The sequence below is a fragment of the Equus przewalskii genome, chromosome 4, assembly GCF_037783145.1.
Source record: "Equus przewalskii isolate Varuska chromosome 4, EquPr2, whole genome shotgun sequence".
In the NCBI taxonomy this organism is placed as follows: domain Eukaryota; kingdom Metazoa; phylum Chordata; class Mammalia; order Perissodactyla; family Equidae; genus Equus; species Equus przewalskii.
The window spans coordinates 9,336,528-9,348,587 of NC_091834.1; the positions used below are offsets into that span (position 1 = coordinate 9,336,528).

Here is a 12,060-nt window from a genome sequence, read left to right on the forward strand (position 1 = left end):
TTTTATATGTCTATTTTAATATCTACGTCTGCCTTGTGTTTTCTAACTCATGCATTTGTGCTCTTCATACAATTTTAATAAGCAATAAAATCCAACATATCAAAATGATTCATTTTGTTTTTCTTGTTTCGCATTATGTATTTGGCTGTAAGAGTTGGAATTACAAAAGAGGGACAAGGAGAGAAAGTGAATACATATAAAAGGTCACCAGACATTGCATATTACTTTTATCATGAAATAGCGTCTTTCTCCTGGAGGTATGGCTCTGAATTAGTCTGAGTACTCCTATTTTGAGGCTACACTATGAAATCATTGCCATCATTTTCCCTTTGTGTTTACCTAATTTGAATTAAAATGAACTAAATCATATGGTGAGCTATATTTTCAAACATGATTATACACCTCGATGCTTCACAGGAAGGCAGCTTGTCTATTAGTTTTCTTTCATTATCCATTGAGTCATTCAAGAAAAACTCAATTGTGTGTAGTGGGAATGGCTCTGGTTTGGATGGAAACTGGCCATTTGTGCAGATCACATCAACTCCATGTGTACTTGTTCTAAGAATGGGCCACATGACAGAAATGCAACCTGGAGGCTTACTAGGAAGCTGGGTTCTATTAAAGAAGAGTTGCTAAGGGAGGACAAAGGGATTAGGGACAGCTCCAGTATCTGCCATGGGACTGAACTCAATGGTGTTACCACAGCAAGAATATCCTGACTCACGAGTGGAGTCACATATACACCAAGCCTACAGATGATACCTAAGCCAGACATCAGTGTATTAATTTAGCCTGAGAAAGAACTCTCATCCAGACATGCAGGGTTCAACCAGCAGATGAAGCCAATCCTTGTAGGAAGCCCAGGCTCACCCAGAAGTTGCCTCACCAGCACAGATCAAGAAGAATGAAGTGAATGATTTGAATGTGCCATGAGTTCAGACTATGAAAGCCTAAAGTGTTGATCTCAACAATAGAGCTCTACTCCCCCTGGGACTGGACAGATTGAGTCCGTGGCCTGAGCACCCACTCTCTACGATGCGTGGGTTGGTGGGTGGGGGTGGGGACATTTGCTCTTTATGCTCACATTGCTGAACAGCTGCCCTCTACTTGAGTCCATTCACACTTTTATCTGATGTTAATGTCCTTTACTGAGCCTTGCTCAGGTTGACTCTGACTCATTTTAGAGGGACTTACATTATTCAGTAAATGACATTCAATTACATAGTTGGACTCGGGGCCTCTGTGTCTCTGTATTATTGTGAAGGAAAAAGCACATCACTGTTGCCCACATCTACAGTCCATCCATGCTACCAGGTTCAGGGGCATGGGTCTTCTTTCACTCTGTCTACACTGAGAAAATAATACTACAAGATACCAACCTCAGTAAATCAAACAGCATGGAAAAGCTTGGATACTTGGTGGCCTGTTAAGATAATCTTAGTGCTCCAAGGTGTCCTGTCTGCTCTTTCCTTCAAAACAGGGTCACAAGAGTGGACTGAGATGCAGCATCTGAACAGTCCTGGGCATAAGACTGTGCCTAATTGGAGTAAATGCTGTAGATAAAAAGGAGGGCACCCCCTCCCCACAGCCTAAGAGTATATTTGACAGCAATCACATGTGTGTAGATGGATGTTTTCCTCCAATTAGCTGTTGCCTTTTGAAAGTGAGCAAGGCTGGTTGTGGTGTAACTGTCCTTAATTTATCTCATGACACCTTAGCCACTGCTCCCACAACCCCAACCAGTAGGGGCCGGTTTGAGTTTGAGAATTTTCCAAGAATCAGCCACATTTGGCAGAGCATGTACACAAAAAAAGCCTGAGAAATAACACACCAGCGGCCACACCAGCCCCTTCCCGCCACCCAGGCTGTGCCCTCCGCAACCTGTGCTCTCCCTCTCTGTGCCGCCTCTGTCAGGGCAGCCCAGGCCCAGTGCGGAAGGAAGCTGCTCAGAAGTTGGAAACCACAGAAGACACTGCCTAGCAGTGCCTGGCAGTGAAGTCAGCTGCACAAAGCTCTCAGTGATTTGCAATCTTCCCGTCTTTTGTTCTGCTCTTTCCCAACATGAAAATAGTTCCAGCTCTCTAAGTAGGGGGCCAGGGATTGGGCCTAGACAATCTGGTCAAATTCACGAGAGTAAAGGAGTAGATCTAATTAAATTCAACCATTCTTGTATCTGGTGGGTCTGTGTTTCCAAATGGGAATCTCTAGTTGATTTCCAAAAGAACATATTTCACAGAAACTGCATCTGATTGTAAAGAAGTAAACAAAAATGTTTTCCCTATTTTAAATGAGACGCTGTTTATTTTTAATATATAAATGATTTTTTACCTTAAAGCGATTAGAGAAAATAGAAAATATGTAATCTCTTATTTTTCCCCCTCCTACTATACATTGAACATGTTATTGTATGCCTATGCCTGTAGAAATACAGAGACATATATAAACGAGTGCCATACATGTTGGTATTATTATTCAGTAGAAGAAACGGTCAAAGTACGTGAACAAATGTTTCACAGAAAAAGAAATTTGTATTTTCCATATATGAAAAGATGCTTCTCCTCACTCATAGTAAGAGAAAAGCAAATTAAAATGTCGACGAGAGACTATTTTTCAGCTATCAGATTAGAAAGACCTGAGGCACACTCTTGGCATTCACCGACAGTGTGGTAGAAGTACAAAATGGTGCTCTCTATACAGTGGGTGAGCTGGCGATACCTATCAAAATGTTCAATATACACACACTCAAAGTGACAGAAAACACTATTATAATTCAGCATTTGGAAATGCGCCAACGGTCTATCACAGGGAGCTGAGTTTATAAAATATTGTACATTCACCAGCGAAATATCATGCAGCCATGAATTGTCCCTCTACACTGACATGAGAAAAGCTCTAGGACATTTAAAGAAAAAGAGAAGTGCAGAATAATGTACACCATTCACTATCTCGGTGTAAGAAGGGAGGAAATGAGAATATGTATTGATATGTATACATTTATATGCGTAGATTCATATTCGCATAAATTAAAACTGGAAGGATGCACAAGAAGCAGAAGTAGGACCTTAAGAAGCAGGGAGATAGAGACAGTGTTTGAAACAAGATCACTCAATGCATTTTTTAGAGTGTTTTGAATTTTGAACCACGTAAAGGCATTATCAACAATTTTATAGGGTTGTGCTATGCATATTACTTGTTAACAAAACTTTCTGATTAATCTTACATTTCTTTGAACAATCTACACTTTTTGAAGATGTATATTTTACAATCATATGACATCCTTTAGTTTATTTTGTAGTTTCTTATTGGGCATTTGGCTTAATTTGGGACTGCTATAAGCAGTGCTACACTAAGTGAATATCCTTGCACATAAATCATGTACATACCGTTTGTTTCCTTGGGAAATTGATGGATGGAATGGTGAGAACACTTTCTGGGTTGCAACATGATCTCACTTGTGTGATGGACTCTGTGACCGCTCCTCACCGCGAGCGATCTGGGACAGCAGCACCGGAGCTCAGGAGCTCTTTTAGTCACTTGCTGGCCTCCACTGCTGTGCACATTAGAATTACTGAAGGAGGTTTTTAAAGAAATCTCCTAACCTGTGCTGAAGACTTGGCCTCAGTGGTTTTTAAAGTCTCCCAAGAGGAGAGCTACTGGGATAATGGGTAGAGCAGCAGGTCTTAAGTCAGGCAGACCTGGAGTCATGCGGACTCAGGCACTACTCTATATTTACTCTGGGACATGTTTCTTAGCCTCTCTGGGACCTAGCCTTCTCATCAGAGAGATGAGTGTGATACCCATATGTCGTACAGTGAGAGCATTAGACATAAAGCATGTAAACTGCCTAGCAGAATTCCTGATGCTCACTAAGTGGTAAGCACTTGCCATTACTCAAACAAAGAAAATATATCAAAACAGCAAAAAATAGAATAATAGAACATGACAGAGTCCATGCATTTACCCAGGTGTGATTTCATGGCTAAGGAAAATTTTGAGTTTTTAGCCTTTTGGGTGAAATGTATCATGTTGGTACGGTATCTCTGGTTATCTCTTATTACTCAGATTTTCTAATTGGCAGTTATATGGGACTTTGACTAATATAAAGGGGAAAATCAAGTATTATTTTATTGTGACCTGCTTGATTGACAGAAAGCCTTCAAAAGCGAAGTCTCTGAGGAAAAGAATTCCAAAACAGTGGAGAGAGTTCATACGGGGGAAATTCTGAGAATTGTTGCCTTGAGGTTTCCCTTTGTTAGAGCTGAGAAGTGTATGGAGACTCTAGCTCTATAAAGGTATGGAGACTTGAGTGTTTTTATGTGAAACTGTGTAAATCTTTGCCTAGTTTTCCATTGCACACTTGTGGATGCAACCTGTTGTTCTGGTATTCATTTTACCCAACCAGGTGCTGTGGACTTTAATCACAGAAGTCCTGTTGGTGGGTGGGGAGTCAGTGTGTAAAAGTCTTCCCAGCATAAGAATTGTGTGGCAGGTTGGCCTATGACCCTTGAATGTTCGAACATTATAGGAGCAAGGAGAGAAAGTCTGGATGGTTCTTTTCACTAGCTCTTAGCCTAATAAGGAAGGAAATTTTCCTGTTTCAGTTGAAACTAAAGTAACCTGTTTCTACTCTAGTAGCAAATAACAGCTAGGTTAAGAGCAGAACTCCTACAGCCAGGCTTCTGGGGTTCAAATCTCACCTCTGTTTCTTATTAGCTGGCTAACTATGGGGACATTCTTTATCCCCTCTCTGCTTGCTTCCCCAATCTGTAAAATAGAGATAATTGTACAGATATCACAGGTTTTTTGTGAGACTTAAATAAGCTAACATGTATTTAGACCAGTACCAGTAAGCACAATACCAGCATTTGCTGCTATTGCTTTCCTTGGAGGTTAAACATTGGCCTTGTAAATTGCACTAGACACCTCATATTATTTTATTTGATCACACCCTTCTAAAGCTGGATAACTTAGGCAATGTGACACGGTCAAGAACAAATGACACAGCTAGTTAGAGGCAGAGAAAGGAGCTCAGACTCTACCTATGGCATGTGAGATATGACCTCTAGGCTAGTGTTTCACCCACCACACCATGTGGCAGTCGTGTTGTGGTGGAAAAGTACTGGAGAAAAAGGGCTGTATAAACAGCCTCATTCCTCAGAATTGCACCTGAAGCCATCAGAGGTTTCCACAGGTGATTCTGAGGACCTCCAGGCCCATTCACTCTAGAGGATGAGATGGGGTGTCAGAATGGTCCACCCAGAGAGCACCAGCAATGGGCCTGCTCTGCCACAGACTCTCAGTCCATTTCATTAGCAGCTCCCAAAAGAGCAGTTGCAAATCTAGGGCACACACTCACACAATAAAGTAGGATTTCCATAGTGTTGACAACAAAGGAAGTAATTATGTTAAGAACAGAGTATATACACGTGATGAAAACACAGATGCACTCACAACTCCTTAAGAAAATTCTCACTGACTCCTTGGAGGATGGCTTTAGTAAACAAGCAGTGTATGTTTTGCTTTGTTTTGTTTTTCCCAGTTGACAGTGCTTGAAGGGAAAGGCACCTGATAGTAGGTAAGAAAATATTGGCTCTGAGTTCAGAGAGACCTGGCTTTAAATGACAATTACTTACTTAATTACTACTTAAAAGTAGTGACCTTGAGCATAGAACTTAATTTCTCCAATATTACACTGTGGACCGTATTCGCACCTACCTCCAGAGGCTATTAGAGTAATAATGAGGTTCCCACTGCATAGTTGAAATTCAGAGCCCTTATTCTGCCCACAGCAAACTTCTACAAGGGGAAAAATATTACAGATGACTGTCAGTATTTTTGTGTATGCGTGTGATCTATTATTCAAAAGTAGAACTGCCAACAGTGGACACTAATGCTGTTGAGGACTTGCAAGTGCGAGGTATTATTAATACACTTAATCCAGGAGACAGGGTGCTGTAACTCCATTCTACAGATGAGGAGGGACAGATGCAGAGAGTCCAAAAGGCTTCCCTGAGGTCACAGATGCTAATGCCAGACCCAGGATTCAAACACAGGCACTCAGGGCTCAGAGTCCAGTGGCTTAATCCCTCCACTGCGATACCTCTTGGTGTGACCGCAGGTCTCATGTGGTTATTGTGAGGAGCAGGAAACACAGTCCTTGGGAAACACTAGTGTAGAGCTGAGCACACACAGTGCAAGTCGTGCTAGACATTATGGTGACCCCATCGGAATGTCCCAAACCAAATGAGTGTGAATCTGGTGATCCTTGAAAGAGAAGAAACCTGGGTGCCTTCATTTGACTGTGGCTCCTCTTGGAGCAAATGCCCCAAAGACAGCACCATGACCACTGTCTCAGGGAAAGAATTAGAACTGTAGTATTGACCATCATCACAGCCAACGTTGGACTTGTTTGCTCAGGTGTCATGCTGTTTCTTACCTCGGACTTTCAGTTAGATTTCACCAAATCAAAGGACACATAGACAAAAGTAGACTCTTGATTTCTTTTATTGTGCCTATTATGAAAAACAATGTACAGACTTTTCAAGAAACAACAATGGTGGCTTAAGGATGTGTAAAATGGAAGGCTTCGAGGAGGTCATCTGGTTTAATGGCCCTAAGGGACATAACTAGAGCTGCATGTTGTCTGTACTCAGAAGGCATGATTATTTGAGTCCTGGAGGAGCTGATGGAGATGCTGGAGAGTGTGATGCTGAAAGACAACCCTGTGGCCCTGCCCCTGAGAAATGGCAGAACTCGTTGTTACAGAATAAGATTTTCTGGTTGCCCAGTGGTTTAGAAAACTATTTTCTAACGTTGATATAACAGAAAAATACCCCATGAACTGAAATAACCCATACAAAGAGAGAAACCCCAAATAGATCCTTGGCAGACAGTTTTAGGGAAAATAAACAATGGAGGAAAGTTGCCTTCTTTGTGCCACCAGCTGTTACAAACTCTTTCCGTTGCCACAGACTGCTGCTCTCCTCAACAGACAGAAGGCCATGATGGCAGAGTAGACCACGCTCATGACGAGGAGGAGGACGTAGGCGTAACAGGCCAAAGTGTTGCTGAGCTGCAGCTGCAGGGCGTCTAAGAGAAGTCATATGATTAGATTCACCTGTCCTTTTGAAAGGATGGGACATATGAATTGGAAGGTGGTCACAGTTCTTTATTTCTAACGACCTACATTGCCTTGACACGCTGCACTATCAAACCCAAGAGTAAACAGGTACCCTACCCCCACTAACAACAACAGCAACAACAACAACAACAATAAGATGACTCGGAATACAGTTGACAAGTTATGTCGATCAACAACCTCTGCTAAATTCACTTAGAATATTCCATAATAAAAAAGTGAGGTTGCATATTTAATGAATGAATCCAATGGGAGAAAAGTATTTGTGATAAATAGCTTTTAGCATTTCTTCACCCCACCAAGTCTCAAAGCCATAATAATAGCTAATATTCCTTAACTACTAAGCAAGTGCCAAACACTCATTCTGAGAGCTTTGCATGCAAAGCTTTAATCTTATTTAATTTTTATAATAACCTATGATACCATTATTTTCATTCCCATTTCACAAACAATTTGATGATGGAGAGAGGTAATTTGCCTCATGACATGCATTTAGTAAGTAACAGAAGCCAAAATTTCACCCCAGTTCCATGACTTTAAAGAACACATTCTTAGCCATTCTGTCATTCTGCATCTCCGAATGCAAGAAATGCCTCAGACATCAAAAGGTTATGCATAAATATAAAGTGAGACTCTGATTTAGACACAACTGAGTCAATACACGTTGTGTATACATTGAGATTCCTATCAAGAATACAATCCATGGAAATTTGGTGGCGTTCACAGTGGGGTGGGCGGGAGGTTGAGTAAAGAGGGTATTATGTAACATGGAGAAAGCAGTTAATCCAAATTCTCTGAAACTTTAGGAAATCGTGGCCCACTCACCTGTCCTTCCTAAATGTCCCTCATTGTGGCTATGGTGTTATAGGATATTTGCACTTAATACCCTTTGAAGTTTTTCAAGAAATAAGTGAAGTCAAGAAATAACAACAATGATAGTGAACCAGACTGTCTATTCAATGAACCACAAGGCAGAGTCTCTTCCTGTGGAATTCCCCTTTTTCATGCTGTATCTTCGTAGATTCAAAACTCCAGCATCATTAGTACTTCTTGTGGAAAGAGATTTCAGAGGTGATGTGCTCATAACAGCTTGCCCTTGTTCAGGTAAGGTGTTAGCAGAGGGCCAGAGCCCCCTTGATGTGGGAAAGAAGGGAAGATCAGCAGGGCTAGAGCCAATGCTTCTAGTCACTTTCTTTGTACATACGTAGAGAGAAAGGGCCATAAATCAGCACTGCTTCTGTGCCAGCTAAATGAGATACCCTATGCTGGACATTCCACATAGATGATATTATCTCTTCAATAACTGAGTTAGGTGTAATTATTCCTGGTTAGCTGATGAGAAAAGCGCTGCTCAGAAAATATAAGTAATTTTCCTATATGGATGCAAGTAATCATTAAAAGAACTGGGATCAAGTCCAGTGTGTGATACTGTGAATCCTGTGCACTGAGCCACCCCCCACCATGTGTCCATCCTGTCTCAGGTACTTGGCTTTAAGTTTCTTGTTCTAGGACTGTATCTTAGAGGAAGAAGAAAGAACTGAGTAAGTGTATGAACTCTGGATTCAGATGGCTGGTGTGAAACTCCTGATCTAGCTGTGTGGCATTGTGCCAGGTACTTATTAATTTTAGCTGATTGCCCTTATCTGTAAAAGGGGAAAACATGTTCTACGACTTCATGAGAGTATTATGAGAATTAAACAAGAAAATGCATGCAAAACCCAGCACTAAGCCTTCTGTATATGAAGCTCTCAGTATCCTTAGTTCCTGTTTTTAGGTGCTGGGAAGGACCAGAGACTTAAAAAAGAAAATTCTAGATGCAGCTTATTATCATGTATCCCTCAGTCATTACAGACGAAAGCCACACAAATGAATGAAGTCCATTGTTGACATAATTCAGAGCCTGTCACTGAACTCTAATTTGCAGTCATCTCATCCCTAAACCAGCATTTACTGTGTTTAGATGACTCCTAGGAAGTGATGCATTGATTTAAAATATCACTCTGTCTGTTCTGCAACATCAAGCCTTTCTTGTTTTTCTACCTTCAAAGTGAAGTTTATCAAGAAGAAAAAAATGCTACAGCAAGACATAAAGACAAACATATACAAAAACTTACTGCTTTCACCATTCCAACAAGCTTTTGTGGAGTTGATAGCAGGGACCTCTAGAAGAAATAAGAACAAGTTGTAGTCAATTCTTCATGCCTATGATTTAACAGTGTGATATATATGTATTTGCATGTGTGTCTGTATACATATATATACACATATACACACATATATGTAAAATCTGCCAACAGACTGGGAATAAATTCATAAAAATATGAGACCCACAATTTCAGGAATAATTGGTCTTCTCAACTAAGTAGAAGGGGAGTTACAAAGATAATTTGATTAGTAGTGAAAAAAATGCTACAGCATGATATGGAGGAAAACAAACAAAAACTTACCACTTTCCTCTTTTGAGAAATCTTTTGCAGAAAAAACAGCAGTGACCTCTAGAAGGAATGAGAGCAAGTATTAGTCAATTGTGCATGCCCATAATCTGACAGTGTGTGTGTATAAATGTATATATACATATACATATGTGTGTGTATATATATATAATTTACTGAGACACAGGAGAGAAAGTCGCTAAAAATATGAAATTATGAGCCCCACATTTCTAAGAATAATTTGTCTTTCGTATTTTAAGCCCGAGAATTATAAAAGTTAAGTTAATGAGGACAGAAAAAAACCTATAGCATGACAGAGAGGCAAATATAGACATTGGCTTACTGCTTTCCTCTGTCGTGTAAGCCTTTGTGGAACCGATAGTGGTCGCCCTTGAGGTGACAACTAGAAGAAATGAGAGCAAGATTAGTCAATTATCCATTCCCATTGCTCCATAGTGTGTGTATGTGTTTATATGAGTATGTGTGTATGACACACACACACACACACACACACATAATCCGCTGAGAGTGAGACTGTCCTTTAAAGTATGAACCCTACAATTCCAGGCATAGGTCATCTGATTCTCTGTAGTTCAGTGGATCTAATTCATGTATTGTGTTTGTGCACAGGAAAATCTTGACCTTTATAAAAGATACATTTTGTTTTCCTTTGTCACAACTGAATGGTTATACTCAAGACTGTCTTGCTTTCCTTCTGTATTCACAGCTCCTGGCACAGCACCTGCCACAAACGAGTGGATGGGAAAACACTTGTCAAACAGAAAAATAAATGGAAAATGTCGCTACTCTAGTCTTCAGCACGTACTGCTGACGTGAAGAGTAGCTACCAAAATCAATTCACCAGCTCTCAGAATCCACAACTATATCTCATGTTTGAAGGAATATAATTTTGGCAAATTTCTCACAAAGCAAAGCAAGCATGCACACGTTTCTAAATTGTGCACATCACTGCATCCCCAACTCATGCACGTGATTTTCTCGAGTAGTGCTGTTTTGGACGTGACACCAATATGAATAAAAGCTAATAGTGATTATTACTGTGCCAGGCACTATGTTAAATGCTCCACATGCGTTGTCTCATTTGATGCTCCAGTCACACTGAAGTGAGTTGTAGTTTGGAGGAGTCCTTGTTGCAAATGATGAAACAAGGTTGAGAGTATAAGTAACTTGTCAAGAGTCATACCAGTGATGGCAGACCCAGCATTCAAAGGATCCTTGTAGCAGATCAGTGAGATAGATCATGTGGAAAGTACTTTGTAAAAATAACCCATAGAAATAGAAAAATTATTTATAGAGAAACAAAATAATTCCAAATGCGGACAATACAAACATTTTCTTCTCTCCAGATATGTTACATATTCTTAGCAAATGAATTTCTTACTACAGGAGCTAAGCATTTCAGTGCAATTCTTTCCAAACATAGAAAGACAGGTCAAGTCACATTTATACTTCTCATAATATACACATGAGGTGAGACTTATATACAATGTCAAAAAAAAGAAGGAAGACGTATAAAGGTAATTTTTTTAAAGACTATTTCATGGATGAAAACTGATTTGAAACCATTGTTTTAGTTTATGCTTTTTCCACAAGATGTGTTCCTGTTCATATGGATGTCATTCTGGTATGAAATTTTATGCGCCCAATGAAACCTCTTTCTGATGGCGTTAAAACTGGACATGAGATATAAGATTTGGAATAAATTCCAAGAATGAAATGATAGCATAATCATATTTAAAAGCTAAAATATCTTCAAGAACTGACTTTAACATTTCTTAAGAGTCTCTTTCTTTTCCTTAACAATGACTTACTCATCAAAAGATAAATCAGACTCTCTTATTACCATCCACTGATTGAAGTAAAAACAATAAAGTAAACACTTTTCATAATAAAATTTGTGTATGCATCCTAAGTGCTCTTCCTCAACCAAGCTTGGTCAAAAACTTGTACCAGACTAGTTTTATCTTCTTCAAAGACACTTCATTGATTTGTCCTTTCAAGCAACATTCTAAGCTTTTATCAAAAACAAAGAAACTTTCAAGAAACAGCTTTATAAATGAACTGTAGAACGACATCAACAGAAATGTGCTTATTAGCTGTCTTGCCCTGAGAAGCCCATGCAGACATTTGTTTCAGAAATTAGGTGCCACATAAAACACATGACCAACTGAACTTCTCTATGATGATCATCACCATGGAACTTACTATACTTATTTTTCCCTGATCACTGGAAAAATCACAACTTAACAGGACACTTCAGCCCAGTGGTTATACTAAATTTGTGCTTTGCATACATCGCTTCCCCTCTACTTCTTAGCTATAGAAATACTAAATTAGAGCTGTTGTTTTAATGTCTCCTTAGAGAGTTTTAGGAAAGGTAATTAAAAATACAATAAATACATAAGTAAATACGTCTATGTAGCATTTTCATAAGCAAGTGTCTTTACTGAAAATATTTCATTTGCTTTT

At 39.7% G+C, this 12,060-nt stretch overlaps 1 gene segment (V, D, J or C); it reads right to left on the minus strand.

Moving 5' to 3' along the window:
* Positions 1-6,486: 6,486 nt before the first annotated feature.
* Positions 6,487-12,060, minus strand: part of LOC103544596 (T-cell receptor gamma chain C region DFL12-like) — a 49,823-nt gene continuing 44,249 nt past the window's right edge. Inside the window, 4 exon segments of the C gene segment in view lie at positions 6,487-7,089; positions 9,253-9,300; positions 9,586-9,633; positions 9,914-9,973. Of these exon segments, the coding sequence occupies positions 6,947-7,089; positions 9,253-9,300; positions 9,586-9,633; positions 9,914-9,973 (299 nt within the window).